We start from the raw sequence: 15,262 nt of genomic DNA, 5'->3' as shown, positions 1-15,262 counted from the left end.
AATTAATTAGGAATTTCAGAGAACATAATGCATATTTGAGGATATCCATTTCCTGTCCTCTGATCTGCTAAAAAGTGAAATTCATGGCTAAAACTCCTCCAAGACCAGCAAAACTTAAACTACTTACTGTTTTATGCCTGATGATATCAGGTGTTTGTTTAAAGAGAAGGGAAGAAGTGACAAAACAAAAAATTAAACAGTATGATGATTCTAGGGAGCACTGTTGCTAGATGACAGTAGTTAATGGAAGTGCCTGTGTACACAGTCTTTCTCTAATCTGTTTTGCTGTGAGAGGTATGAGAGAAGCCATTTAATACTTCACATGCATCAAGGCAATGCTGGCCAGTCATACCCATTCTGAGAGCCTCGCACCTCAGCAGATAAATAGGCACAAATAAAACCAAAGCCTTCATCCATTCTTGAAACATTGTAGGAGACTGATTGACAGATTCCAAAATGGAAAAGGCAGCAGCTACTCAAAGAAATGTTATTTCATGGAGAGCAGAGTCCTGAGCAGCATCATTCTCTGTAAATACTTAAGGTTTGGAAATCCCAGATCATTGCTTGGTCTCATGCATCTTAGTACAGAGAAAAATAAATTAGTTCTACAATGTTTAAAAGTAGATCTGATTTCTGACTAATTAAAGTATCAAGCTGAATCAGCCTGTAGTGCATGTGATAGGAATGGAAAAATTGTACTCTTTTTACATACATTTTTTGCTAATGAAGATCTGTCATTCACCTGCTCATCAGACTGTATTACTAATCTGAACATTGAGAGGGAAAGGGAGAGGAAGGCAAGCCAGAATATATCGATTACCTACAAAACAATGAACTAAATTGAAGGAGCAAACTTTCAGTGGGAAAGATACAGGCATGAGGTAAAAAATCAAATATTTGTACAAGGCCTTTAATGCAGAGATATGAACCTGTCATGTATAAAATTCTCCAATGAGTCTTTGACTAAGTCCTCTCAAGAGAGCAAATGACAGTTTAAGTTGATACAGCTAAATGAAAAAGTTAGGATTTATAGACATTGAAGAATTTTCTGTATCCATGTACTCTTTGATTAAACGAGCAATTCTATACAGCTGCAAAGGCATATTTCAAGTCTAATGTAGATAAGAAAGGGCAGGAAACTGGAGGAAATGTGAAAGAAAAGAAGGCAATCTGATAGGTGGGTGTTAACCAGTTTGAGATGACATTGTAGTGATGTCTCACTAAATAAACCCTTTGGATTCCCTTAAATATTCAATTAATCTGAATTACAGGAATGCAAGGATTTTTCTTAGGTTTTTTGCTCTTCTGCATATGCTATCAGAAGCATCCCACAGAGAGGATTATATAGGTTAGGTCACTAGAGTCAGCTATACAATTTTCAGATGCAGATGTGTTTCAATATTCAAGGTTGAGATGATCTATAGGATAAATTGAAGTACTTTAGTTTTCATGGACCATTTGTTCTAACACTTATCTGTGGCTTTCATTAAATCTATATGATAGTTCTGAGAAAAAGGAACAAAAAGTCATAATGAAAAATTAAAATATTAACTTGATAGTGTATATACTGGAAAATTTAAACATATGGTGGCACAATATCTGGAACCATATTGGTAGTAATGATTAATAGTTTTGAGGAACAGTTAAGAGTGAAATTAATGCAATGACTGAGATGAAACTGAATATACTAAATATTCAGAGAAGACCAACATACCTGGTCCAAACTGCATATTGAAAATGTATTCTCTACAGTACTAGGATCAACTGACCACAAGACAAATGAGACCTGCAGGCCTAAGAGTGGCCTGGTGTGGTGAATGCTCTCTTTCTAAAGATTATACCTGGTACACCTGAGCAGAGCCACCCTGGCAGTATTGCTTCCATTCTCATCTTCATTTTATGACTGCAACTACTGACATCTGAGAAAGATTTGAAAAATAACATATCTATACGTTGAAAATAACACTGTGCATTAGTGAAGTGTACAGTTCGTTCTTGAATGGAAGAATTTATGTTTTGACTTGTCAGTACCAAAGAGGTCTTTGTGAGGGTAAGGTTTCATCTTAAGTAGGAATTTTTGTAAATTTAATACACAAGAGTACATCTTGGAACTACTGAGTTATAACCACACTACAGTATATGGGTGTCTACTGAAGCAAAAAACTTTCTGATGTATTTATTCTTTCTATTATGGAAATAATTTTCAGTCTTTGCAAATTCATTCAGTCTTGGAAAGATGTGACTTCTTTGTGATTTATGTACACAGTCCAGAAAAGAAAATGTACTTGGAATATTTGTGCTAAAACTACAGAGTAAAAAAACTTAATACCATTCAAATAATCATTAGATTAAAAGGCAATACTAATTAAAAAAAAATGTATAATAAATTATTCATTGCCATTTTTACCATTCTAATAAAATTCCTTATGGTGTGGGTCTTGAACATTTGGCCATGAAAAAAACATTTTAAATATGGGTGTTTTCAGTTAAACTGCTTTGCTTTTGTAGTTTTGTATTTTTAATTGTAGACTGGTACAGAACACTGGTTTTTTCTATAAATTAAATTACATGTGAATAACTGGTTTGAAAATGAAAGGTTTTTTTTTCTTTTTTAAATAATATGCATTCAATTTTAAGTATCTGTCAAAACATACTAATAGAATTTTTTAAACCTATAATTTAAAAGAATACAGAAAAAATTCCCTTCATTTTCACTAATCTCTTTTTTCACAGACAACAGTAACAAGTCAACTGCTTAATACCATAAAAAAGGCTTTGAAAACAAAATGCAGCACATGTATTAGATAATTTTTGGTGAAAAAACTGTGGATCTTTGAGCTCTATAGCCTGCCATTGCTTATTGTCTGTTGAACTTAATTAACGCATGCAAACATTTAATTTTTTTTTGCATACATTTAATCTCAGACAAACACAACTTGGTTGAATTGAACTAATCTATGAAATGTTGTTGTCTTTGATCTGCCATTCCTCCTAGTTATGGCAAGCAGCCTGTAGAACAAGGTAATTCAATTTCAGTATACCTACTTAATTTAAAATATCCTGTTTCTTTTTTTGTTTTCTGTTTCAGAACATAAAAACCATCCACAAAAATGCCACCAAATGCTTTAAAATAGTACTGTTACTTGATCTTACAAGTGAAGATTTCTGCAGATTTATTAAATATTAATATTTAACCCTTAATTATTAATCTCTGTGTTAAATGCATCTCCTGGATTTAGAACTGGATAGGATTATAGATCAAATGTTAGTACCATATGCATTTGTTAGCCTCTACAAAATAACATTGTCTGCATGCTTCATTAAATCTGGTGTGCTAAAATGGTAAATATCAACTTGACCTCTTGTCTGCCACGCTGATTTTGAGTAAACTTTGTCTGTTAAAGAATATTGCTCATTTTTAGTGTGACAGCTATAAGCCTTACCATAATGAGAGATCAGCCATATTATGCCAGAAACAACAAAATATACTCTACAAAGGATGCCATGATAGAGTGTAATTTGACAGGGAAATACAAGGGCATAAAGAAGTAAATAGGAAAAAGGTCATAGACAGGGTGATTAATATAAATACATTTGTAAAAATGAGAAGCCTCTGTACATCTTTCTCCTTTTATTGACTTCATTTTTGACAGTCAACAGGATGCAATGAAAGTGCAGAGCCTAACCTACACAGAAGCTCCTTGCAAAGAGACATAGCAGCTGATCAAGATTCCTAAGAGCTGAGCCTACTTAGTAGCCTTCTATTTCAGAGTGATGCAGTCAGTACCCCAGAGTGCTGTGCAGCCCTTCAGAGGGGCCTCAACAGGCTGCAGAGTTAGGCAGAGAGAAACATTCTGAAATTCAACAAAGGCAAGTACAGGGTCCTGTACCCGGGGAGGAGTAATCCCATGCACCAGCACAGGCTGGGGATTGACCTGCTGAAAAGCAGCTGTACAGGGAAGGACCTGGGAGTCCTTGTGGACAGCACGCTGTCCATGAGCCAGCAGAGTGTCATGGTGGCCAAGAAGGCCAATGGGACCTTAGGCTGCATTAGGAAGAACATTGCCATCAGGTCAAAGGAGGTGATCCTGCCCCACTGCTCAGCCCTGGTGAGGCACATCAGGAGTTCTGTGTCCAGTTCTGGGCTCTTCTGGACAAGAGGGACATGGAGATCTTGGAGCAGGTCCAGTGGGGGGCAACAAAGATGATTAAGGGATTGAAGCATCTCTCTTATGAGGAAAGGCTGAGGGAGCTGGGGCTGTTCAGCCTCAAGAAGAGACAGCTGAGAAGGGACCTCATCAATGTCTATAAGTATCTGCAGGGAGGATGTCAGAGGATGGATCCAGGCTCTTAGTGGTGCCAAGCAATAGCAGAAGAGGCAGTGGGCAGAAACTCTTTCACAGGAAGTTCCAACCTAAATATGAGAAGGAGCTTTTTTACTGTGTGGGTGACTGAGCACAGGCACGGATTGCCCAGAAAAGTTGTGGAGTCTGCCTTACTGGAGATATCCATGAACCGTCTGGACAAAATCCTGTGCTCTAGAATGACCCTGCTTAAGCAGGGAAGTGGGACCAGATGACCCATTGTGGTTCCCTTCCAACCTGACCCATTCTGTGATTCTGTATGGTCAAAATTATTGCAATTAGTTGTTAGGCCAAAGAGTGGACACCATCAAATAGTCCTTTCAGCTTGCTGTCTTTATATAATAATGTGTTCCAGGTTCAATTCAAATATTTTTATATCTAGGAAAATAAAATATCTACAGAATTCAAAATTGATCTATACTTTTGCATTACACTTTTATGTGAAAAAGCAGTAGTCAACTAGCAGTCATTGTGCTGAATTTCGAGACAAGAAGTGTTCTTTTTCTTCTTATGTGAACCAGTGGATTCAGCTGAAGCCTGGAGCTTCACATTTCACATTCCTTGTAAATGATTGCTGCTTTAAACCATTGGCTATGGTTTATTTATAGTAGAATACATAGTTCACAATTAAATGCCAAGTTTTAATTGAATCAAAGGATTCTGCCGATGCCTCGACTCACAAGGGTGCAGCTCAAGAGCTTTAGAAAGGGCAGCAGAATCTGAATCTAAATTACAGCCCCCAGTATTCCGTCTGGGATCACACATTATAATGTGCAATAGGGCTAAAAGGATTATTATAATACTGCAGTAAATAAAAAGAAAATATATCAAACAGCAGAATTCAGGATGCTTGCAGTGGCATTCGGTTTGTGATGTGGGAGGCTAAAGATTATACTGCATAGAAATAAAGCTAGAGGAAAAGTATTTCATAAACGCATTTATGTTCTTAAAAATATTCTGAAGTTATTCTTAAATAAAAGGAAAATCTATTTTTCATAGTCAGTAAATGCATAACTCTATATAACATGGCTATAACTGGTTGATTCCAGGTGCCACAGTGCTATTTTCTGTCATAATAGGGCAACAACTTTGCTAGAGAAAGAAAATACTAATTCACATATCTTTGATGAGTTTTTGGAAAAGCTTACAAACATTAAAAAATTAAATTTAGTTAACCAGAATAAAAGTAATACAAAAAACCCTGCATTTCTTTCTACTTCAAACTGTCTTGTCATGAAAATGGTTCACAGATCCAATTCACAAAGACAATACTAATTTATTTGTGGAAGAAACCTGACTGATAAGGCATATAATTCTTAGGCTAAAATGAAGATTATTTTTAATACAGATACTTTTTCATTTTAGAATGTGTTTTCTTAGAAATGAATAATGATAAACCCTTTAAACATGGGGGGTTTTTTATGTTGTCTGCTAATCTCTGGTTTATCTGTTGGTCTGTAAGCAAGAAAACCAATCAATATTTTGTTGTGTAGATATTTAATCCATCAGATGTTTACCCTGGTTCCTCACACCAGGCTGTAATTAGTCCAGCAATTCCCTAATGTGGCCACAGAACTTTGCACAACAGCTAATGCTGTGGAGCCTATCATATACCTTCCAAATTGTTTCTGCATTTTCCTCTAACCCTCTCCAGTGTAAGAGATTAAAAAGTAGACTATAAAGGCATTGGTCAGACCTCAGGATAGAATTGGTCAAGGTATAATTTCTCTGTGGATTTAAGCTACAGTTCATTTCAGATTGTACTGAAATTGCAAGTATTCAAGACTTTGTCAGATGTATATTTATAGAACAGTTCATTGGGAAAGAGTGGGCAAAGGTTGGTAGTTAGTTTTCTGATAATTATCAATCTAACATCGTTGTAGTAAATCACAGATGTGCAAAGTCTTAGCACATAGAGAAAATACTGATTTTTAATAAGTTCAGAAAAGTCAGCTTTTCACTGGCATTTTTTTTCCTACAAAACATTTAATACAAAATTGAATTCCCATTCTGAATAATACATAATATAGGCATTATACCTTTTCTTGGGTTCCCATTCTGAAAGTCCAGCTGAGGTCAAAGGACATTATTCCCAAAACTACCTTTTCAATAAGATAAATACTTAAGAAAAATGAGAAGTCATGCAATGAACTCACAGTGTTGATATAGCGAAAAAAAACCTGATGGATCCACAGACAAAATATTTTACGAATCCCCATAGAGGTGTATGATACAAAACAAAGAGAATATAGAAAGAAGCATTGCTTAAAGAATAGTGGAAGGCTGAGGAAAGGTAACAGTCTTTCTGTTGGCTTCTTTTTTTTTTTTTTTAAACTTTAATTTTAATTTAAGTTTTACTTTTACACTCTGGCAATACCATGAAGGGAAAGAACAAAGGAATACATTCTATTTGCAAAATTTAGGTTAATAAATGTAGGAAGCATGATAGATTTGGCCAGGTAGGGATTTATGAAGGGAAAACAAGACAGGGTACAAGAAGCTCTAGACCCAAAAATACCCACAGAAAGGACAGTGGTGAGGCAGGACAATATTTACTATTAAAAGAGGATTAGATTTTTTACTTCTATCTCAGTAATGTTAGGAAACAGTAACAGGTGGTAAGTAAAGGTGAGACACTGGGGGAAGAGATAACTTTTGGAGAAACTCAAAAATAAGGTGGGGCATGTGATATATAAATATTTGAGGCTCTGAATCAGGAAAACATAGTGCTTTAATTATGCTGGACAGATACTTGCATCAATAGAAAAATGTTATCAAAATAGGCTTTTGATGCAGTATATTGGCCAAAATGTTCCTGTCTGCATTGTAATGCAGAGTGTGCATTGCAGGGGACTATCTGTCACAGATCTGAATTTTGGTTTTATTTGGTTTTGCTTATTTTGTATAGTATGTAAAATATCTGGAAACATTTGGTAGAAAATACAAAATACAAACACAAAAGGCTAAAAATTTCTAAAGAGCTCAATTCACAATGAGATATTTACCTTATGGATTTTCAAAAGTGCTGTAATGTAGCAAGTCCCTCTGAGAACAATTTGAAAATCTGTCAATTTCTCCAAAGTGCCTAATACAAATCTGAGAGCTCTTGGTAGCCTTCAACAAGTTTTTTGCTTTTTTTTTAATGTTATATCATTTCATGGTCTGAAGATGAGAGGACTCCTTTGCCAGTACTCTTTCATGCATTTTTGCAATACATAGATTGTCATCCCAACAAGTGACCCAATTTTGAATCATTTTCATGAGTTCACACAGGTTTACATGTGAAGAATCTATACCAAAGTCGTTTTATGCCAATCACTGATCACCGATCTCTGAAACAAGACGCTAATGAAACAGGAGAATGAACATACAATTGAAGTACTCTGTCTCTCTTACAGAGATAGGAGAAGTTTAAGGACTCAAACCACAGGTAGAGCAAATGTGTTAAACCTCTTAATCATGGTTTAATGATACATTAATCCAAATTAATCCAAACTTCTCTGTCTTATTTTTACAGATTAATCCAAATCAATTTTTTATGAGTATCACTTAACCGACTCTGTTCCATGGAAGCTTTTTCCTTGACTCTTAATTTACAAGTAATTCTGATCTGTATTAATTTAACTAAGTTTATTTTCAGTGTGAATGATACTTATGGATTCAAATATTTGTAAAAAAGTAAATAAGTATTAATAACTGAAGAAACTAAACCAAAATTACTTTAACAAAGGCAAATGCAGAACAGTTTTTGTGTTGTTTACCTTGCTGTCGAATAAACCTTCCTCACACTGTTTGTGTTATGCTGGGCAGAGCTGTATAACATTTCTCTGCTGGCTGAACTTACCTCCCCTTCTGTGGACTGTAAGTGCAGCTCTTTCCTACAGGTAGCCTTTAAGTCTCCTGCAGCTGCATTGACTTGCACTCCCCTGGGTGCTTCCATCACCAAAGATCTAGTAGGAGATTCAAGTCTGAAAGACAAAAACAATCACTGAGGAAAAATGCACTGAATCCAACCACCAAAATCTTCCCAGCCTCAAAACCCATGATGCAGGTAGATATTAACATACTGTGAGAGGTAACAAAGGAAAACCGGATTATAAGTGTGATTCCATGACTGACTTTTATGGCACAGAGAAAGAAAAAAGTTAAGCTTTTAAGAATATATTGATATATAATATCTGCTTAGTGATGCTTTCTGGCACTAGCACTTAATGCATCCAATTGTACTAATACTGAAATATAGGTGCTTAAGAATCTGCAAATCTCCGTTAACGCTTCTGTAATGACAATTTAGTACTAAAGTCTTCTTAGTGACTGATGACAAATGTTTAACTAAATAAAGAGAAAACAAAACCTTTAAATATTTTCAATTATGTGAACCTGGGTAGAATGACTTTGCCTTGAAAGACTCATTCATGTTTTCGGTATGTTTAGCAGCTTCATGTATGAAGAGAGGATAAGAAAATCTGTTATGTTGCTATTATTTGGGGCACTGTATGGTTTTTCTGTTCTCCAAAATACCCATCATGCTCATATAACCCTGTTATAGCGGGGTTAAGACACACATCACTGCTCCTTGGTATCTCTATTCAAACCAATCCTTGTTCTACTGTCAGTCTTTCCACTTCTCTCTTCCTTATACTCAAGCTCCATCAGCCTTGATGCAGAACTATGATAATTTCTTAGCTGTGCTTTCTCATAGCACTGTAGAGATTTCTCTTGAAGGGGAAATACTAATGCAAAGATTTGTAGAAAACATGCTCACATGCTGAATAGGGAAAATGACAGGATGAACACTGGAAACAGTAACTCAGGTTCTGATTGTGTTCAGTTGTAAACATATTGCATAGTACTATAATGGAGGGAGATAAAATTTTTTATCTACTTATAACTTAGTAATATAATGGCAGGACACAGTTTCACTTTATCTGAACAAAGGCTTTTTGTAATATGAAATATGCTAATGATAAAAATGTCTAGACTGAGTAGCTTGAAGAAAACACTGTATTTCCCTCTTAAGCAAATTATAAGTATTAGGGTCATATCTATCCAAAAATATAATGAGGTACTAGATGTATAAAGGAGAGAGTAGTTTGACAAAGAATTTGGTGCAAAAAAGCCAGATGAAATCTGTCAAGCAATGGAACAAGAGAATTTCAAAATATTTCAACTATTGCATTTTTTAAGTACACAGAATAGTACTGGATTATCATTTTAAAAGCAAAGTACCACATTTGCATGCAAAGAAAGTCACTGAGATGGTGTCTGTGAAACATTTCTGTTTGTTACACGTCACTGACACTCAATAGGGAAAGGAAGAAAAGAAATGAAAAAAAAAAAAAAAAGCAAAGCATTTATTCAGCAACACAAAATAAAGCTATTAAAAGCAGGTGTCCAGATAGAGGAAACACTATTTGTAGATACTGATGTAAAGAAAAAAAAACCTACATGGGATACATATAGATAGGAGCAATAGAAAAATATATATCTCTGCTGTGGCTAGGCCATTTTCTTTCTCTTTTTTTGGTGCTTTGTAGGGAGAAGTTGATAGGAAGTTCTGCAGTTCTTTGTACTGGGGAAGAATCTAAATATCATGAATTATTTAATAACATACACAAGTGGTTTTCAGGTAGCACTTTGTGAACTTCTGATGGCTACAGGACAGCAGAAAAAGAACTTCCAAAATATTTTATAAATGATGTAAATTATAAAGTTTAGAAATTAGGTTTCTGAAAGTACTCCATAGCCTTAATGAGGCTTTACCTTGATCTTGAAAGGAAACTGAATGGTATAAATGTTAAATGATTTTATACTTTGATTCCATATTTTTAAGCAGCATATCATTTTGATTTATAACCTCTTTCCATGAATATTAACATTACTCTGTGGTTTCAGCTGTCATTTCATAATGATAAAGCTGAAAGTGTTCTTAGCTACATTTATTGCATTGAATTCATGTGTCTTAGCAAAGTCACAAATAGTTCTGATGTCATCACATCAAAATGCCTCAGTGCTAACTAAAACTTTTCAGCAGGTGGACAATTAAAATCTGTTTAGGAACATCCATCAAGAAACTATGGTTTTCTTTGAAGATTAAAGTTTTGACAGTGTATAGCTTAGAGTTGTTGAGTATAGCTTCATCACAGTTTTTCAAGAAATACATTAGCATAAATTGCTTTAAATTTGTCTAAAAACAAGGTATTTGGGCAATTAATTTCTCAACTTGAAAAGTTGATGATATCAGAGTTCTCCACACCATGGCAATTAATTTTTTGGTGGTTTTTTTTTAGACAATAGAGTTTCTTAGCAGTCTTCTGAAATCAAATAAAGTGGTAGAAATGTCAAGGAATAACTGACGATCATCAGGGCAGGTTTTAAAACACCACCCATCTATTAGTAAAACTGAATGCTTAAATCTGTTTTACAGTTCTCATTTACTTTTCTTACTGTTATTCTTTGGCTGATCTGCATCTGAAAAGTGACTGCAGCATGCTACTGCAAATGCAAAAGTCTATACAAATAGATTATTACCTCAATGTTTTGAGATAAATTAGGTTTGATATGCAGCTTCTTTATAGTATCTTTTCTTTACCATGTTTCTGATACCTTTAATCTCTACTATAAACTCATTTTAACACCCCACACTGTAATTCTCATCCCTCTAAGGAAAAGTGCATTATTATAATAGCATGTGGAGAATCTGCTTTCCTTTCAGATTTACTGATGGCCTGTCACAGTGGCATTTACATCTATGAGTGAATCCTATTAACAGAATTAATTTTTCTTTCCCAAACAACACACTGCTCTGATGGAGATGGTAACTACTGCTATTATTAGACAGAAACTACAGAACTGTAGGAAAGACAAAGAGACTTTTAAAAAGAGTTTTTAAATAATATAATTGGTCAATTTGTTGTATGTGATGAAGCAAGATGATCTATCTGCAGCAGAGAAGGGCTTTTTCTTTTTAATTATCAGTGGTTAATTTGTGAAAAAAGATAAATTTCATAAGATCAAAGCCATATGAATTTGAGCTGAAATAATGAAAGAATTATGGCTAGAAAAGAGAAACTTTTAAAATATATTGAATATGTTCCTTTGAAGGTATTAAAATATTTATCATCAGGAATGCAGAAATATTATTTCTTCATTTGGTATTTTCTGTTTACAAGCTGACCTAGATAGTATTAGAGAAAAATAATTTAAAATATGAACCAAAAGAAAAGGTTTCCTTTTGGGTTTTTAGCAATATTTTAGATTTACCTCCTTCATATCCCTTATATTCACATGGGATATAATTTATCTATGTTAATTTTCTTCTGTTGGCTAGTGGAAAGTATTTCTTAAAATAGAAGGAAATAGAAGATTCCCCTGTGCAGAAGTGAATAATTTATTTGCTTCATTTCTATTTAAGCCCTATATCCAACCCATGCTACTTAGTAAAACAATTGATATATACCTCTACTGATTTAGAATTTGTATTAGAAACAGTGGATTAAAAATATGTCAGCTAGAGATCTCACAAGTAAAACAGGCACTAATTTCTTCTTTATTGACATCTTTATATTTGGGGGTCAAGTAATAATTCCACACTTCCCAGTATTTAACTTTTATATATTATAGTCTTGCCAACACATATTGTTGTGCCTTTTTTTCAGTGAGCATGGGAAACCTGTTAGGAAAAAAAGTTTTGCAAATATAAAACCAACAGAAAGTCCACACATTTACTTGGTAAGCCTTTTGTAGATTTCCATAAATTAAAATCATTGTGACATTGATCTTGCCACCTGTAGGTCAAGAGTTGTGGCAGACTGCGACTGTGGGTGGGTAAGACACAAAGAGAAGGAAGGCAAATGGGTGTACCAAATCTCTCTCTATTCCTCTTCCTACTTTTTGATTGTAAACAAGTACCCTCAACCCCAAAACCTCAGAGGATGCAGGACTTTCCTCTCCCACGAGTGAAATGATTTTGTTCCAAATTAGAATTAAAAATTTTTTTTCAAAATAATTTTGAAAATGTTGTTTTCCAGAAACCTCAAACAATTTGAAATATATATTCTTTCAATTTCTATTATTATGAAAGGAACAGTTAGCTGTCCTGATGCTCAAAAAAAAAAGAATTTTCAAGAGTCCTCCAGTGAGACCAAGGGTCCTTAAAGAAGTCCAATGAACACTCATGATGATAGATAGAATTAGGCTTTCCATTAAGTCAATTTCTTGGAAGTCAGGTTGCACCATAAGGAATAGCCAGCGACTTTTATGATCATGGTGAAAAAAAATCTTAAAGCTTTTTATTAAGATATTGTAACTATTCAAACATTGGATTCTTGAATAGCTACATTTGACATCACAGTGGGAATGATATGAAAATAACATGATTATTCAATCATTCCAATCTTATTACCTATAATATTTACAAGTTTATACATGGACATTTTACCATATATATATAAAAGTGGCAAAAAATATTTTGATACATTTACATGTGTCAAAATATGCACCTCTTCAAGATGCATATGAATCATTGCCAGAATAATTTTATTTCCTGAAGCTTGTTGTATTCTGATGCTTTTAACAAAATGCTTATTTTTTTTAATATTATTATTGAAAAGCAGGGGTAAATTTGGAGGACTCAGCATTCTTAATATTGTTTACTGATCATCAGCTTTTCTTTTTTAAGAAGAAAAATTCTCATATGTTCATATGAAACTTACTTTCATTTATGTGAAAACCTAATCTTGAGCATGATTTGTCTCTCAGTTTTGTGACAGCACACACAGCTCTTAAGTAACAGAGAGTTAAATCAGTGTTTTATGAAATTAGTGTTGGCCTGAACCAGAAAATATTAACCTTTTTTTTTCCCAATTTCCAATTGTTCAACTCATGGATGATAAACTTAAGCAAAGAGGAAACTTTCATGACTTAAATAAGAATAGTAGAATGGCATTCAGTACTGCATTTCATGTTATGTCCATGTTCTGCATGTCACTGACTTTGGCATGTGTCAGCATGCCCTTATTATAACTCCTAAAATTCTCACTAACCTAGAAATCACTTCACTGGCCTCAAAGATGAGTTCTAATTGCCCTGTACATGCCACAGGTTTAAATCCAATAGGTCTGCATTGTCATAGCAACATTTGAAACAACTGAATATTTTAATGTTATTTGGCATAGATGATAAATCAGAAAAACAAGTTCCCACATAAGGAAATAAAGGATCTCTTCTGAGAACATTAAAAAAATAGTTCTTACTGAGGAGGAAAAGTAAGGAATAAAAGATCATTAAAGAGTTTTTCAGAACTGTTATTAAATGAATAGAAAGAATGAAGAAGCATCAAGAAAAAGTGAGAAAGGCTGGAGAAAGCAATTTAACACAAGAGCTTGACTAAATAAGCAGGTGATATGAGGAAGGTTAAAGAGAACATACTGCATGATTGTTTCTTAGCATGGGTGAAGGCATAGCCAGAAAAGCTAAAGACAAGGAAGCTGTCAAAACCAGAAGTAATATTAAGAAGAAAACAAACCAAAACCATAAGTGGCATCTCAGGTAGTAAAAAATCATGCAGTTGTTAAGTTAACTAAAACTCAAACCTTTGAAAATCAAGAAAATTAGTAAAAATATAAGGTTTAGAACATGAGCTTTTATTTCTTGGAGAAACACCAAAACATGCTTGAAAGTCTAAACTTCCAGGCTGTGAGTAAAACTTCTGGATATGAGACAATCCAAAACAGCTGTTTAAGAGAAGGTATGGGAAAAGGATTTGTCACAGTCCTGACAAATTAAGACCTACCCCATTCTACCCTAAATGTTTCCCTTTCCATTATCTTCCTGATTTTTATTCTGGCTTGAATCCCTTCCTACACATGCCCTGCCTTTCTGCTACACATTCTTACATGAAGTTTATCTTCTTTCCAGAAATAGCTCCATTACCTGAGTTGCCTTTCAGAATATATTTCCTTGAAATAGAAATCTGTTTTGTCAGAAAGAGATTGATGCAACATGCCCACAGCAAATGCTCAAGTGCTTGTCAAGAGTTAGATCTGAAGATAAAGTGCCGGGGGGAGTCTGAAGGGTCTCAGTTTTGAAAACCATTAGCTTCCTGTGATTAGGAAGTTACAGTCCAGACCACATGCAATAGTCTAATGATAGTTTCTACATTGTTCCTCTAAGAAGTCTTAAGCTGATATAAACAGATGTATTTTAGCTGAGACAAACTGTCACATGGCTTGATCCACATTTTGATAAAACTCCATCTCATGCAAAATTATTCTCCTGAAATTCCTTTGACAGGTCTACTTCAAACTCTGCAGATTAAACATAGCAGAGAGCTTGGAATATACTTTCCAATGTCCCATATTTGGACTGTACTGAAACATTTCAAGAAGAAAATCAAAAAATCAGCCAATTATAAAAACAAATCAGAAAAGGTTTGGTGAGTTTACTTTCAGTCACTTTTTTAGGGCAACCACCATGTCCAAAAAAACTAGAGAGCTATTTTTACTTTCTGCAATACAAAATTGAGTTGTAGATAGTGAAGAAGTCAAAAAGGTTTGCTAATTCTTTTGGAAGTGAATTCCATCTTGAGATACAACAAATGATAAAATGTGAATTGAGGATAAGACATGTAAAATCATGCATTCTTCTCTAGGGCTAAAGGCTATCTTTGGAGTTCTCTGTATAATTATAGCTATAAGCAGTGGGAGCAGTTTGGTGGACTGCAGAACTAATAGTTTTAGAAACTCTTGTACTCCCTGTAACTTCTGAGCCTCCTTGTTCTTATATCCAGTCTCTATGAGCTCCAGATCCTTTGTCTGACACTGACATGGTGCTTAGAGCCCAAACCATACTTCTGCACTCACAACCACAACACTGCTACAAATTCTGTGTACTCCACA

At 34.5% G+C, this 15,262-nt stretch overlaps 1 protein-coding gene across 3 annotated transcripts in view; it reads right to left on the bottom strand.

The window, feature by feature from the left end:
• The window catches only part of SGCZ (sarcoglycan zeta), a 411,452-nt gene that overhangs the window by 5,741 nt on the left and 390,449 nt on the right, over positions 1-15,262 (bottom strand). For all 3 annotated transcript variants that reach the window (XM_010401616.2, XM_010401614.2, XM_039551626.1), the window contains one exon: positions 8,209-8,332. In XM_010401616.2, coding sequence (XP_010399918.1) covers positions 8,209-8,332 — 124 coding nt within the window. The remainder of the gene's footprint in view (positions 1-8,208; positions 8,333-15,262) is intronic.

This window comes from Corvus cornix, chromosome 4, assembly GCF_000738735.6.
Source record: "Corvus cornix cornix isolate S_Up_H32 chromosome 4, ASM73873v5, whole genome shotgun sequence".
NCBI lineage: Eukaryota > Metazoa > Chordata > Aves > Passeriformes > Corvidae > Corvus > Corvus cornix.
This window is presented reverse-complemented; position numbering and strand designations above follow the sequence as displayed.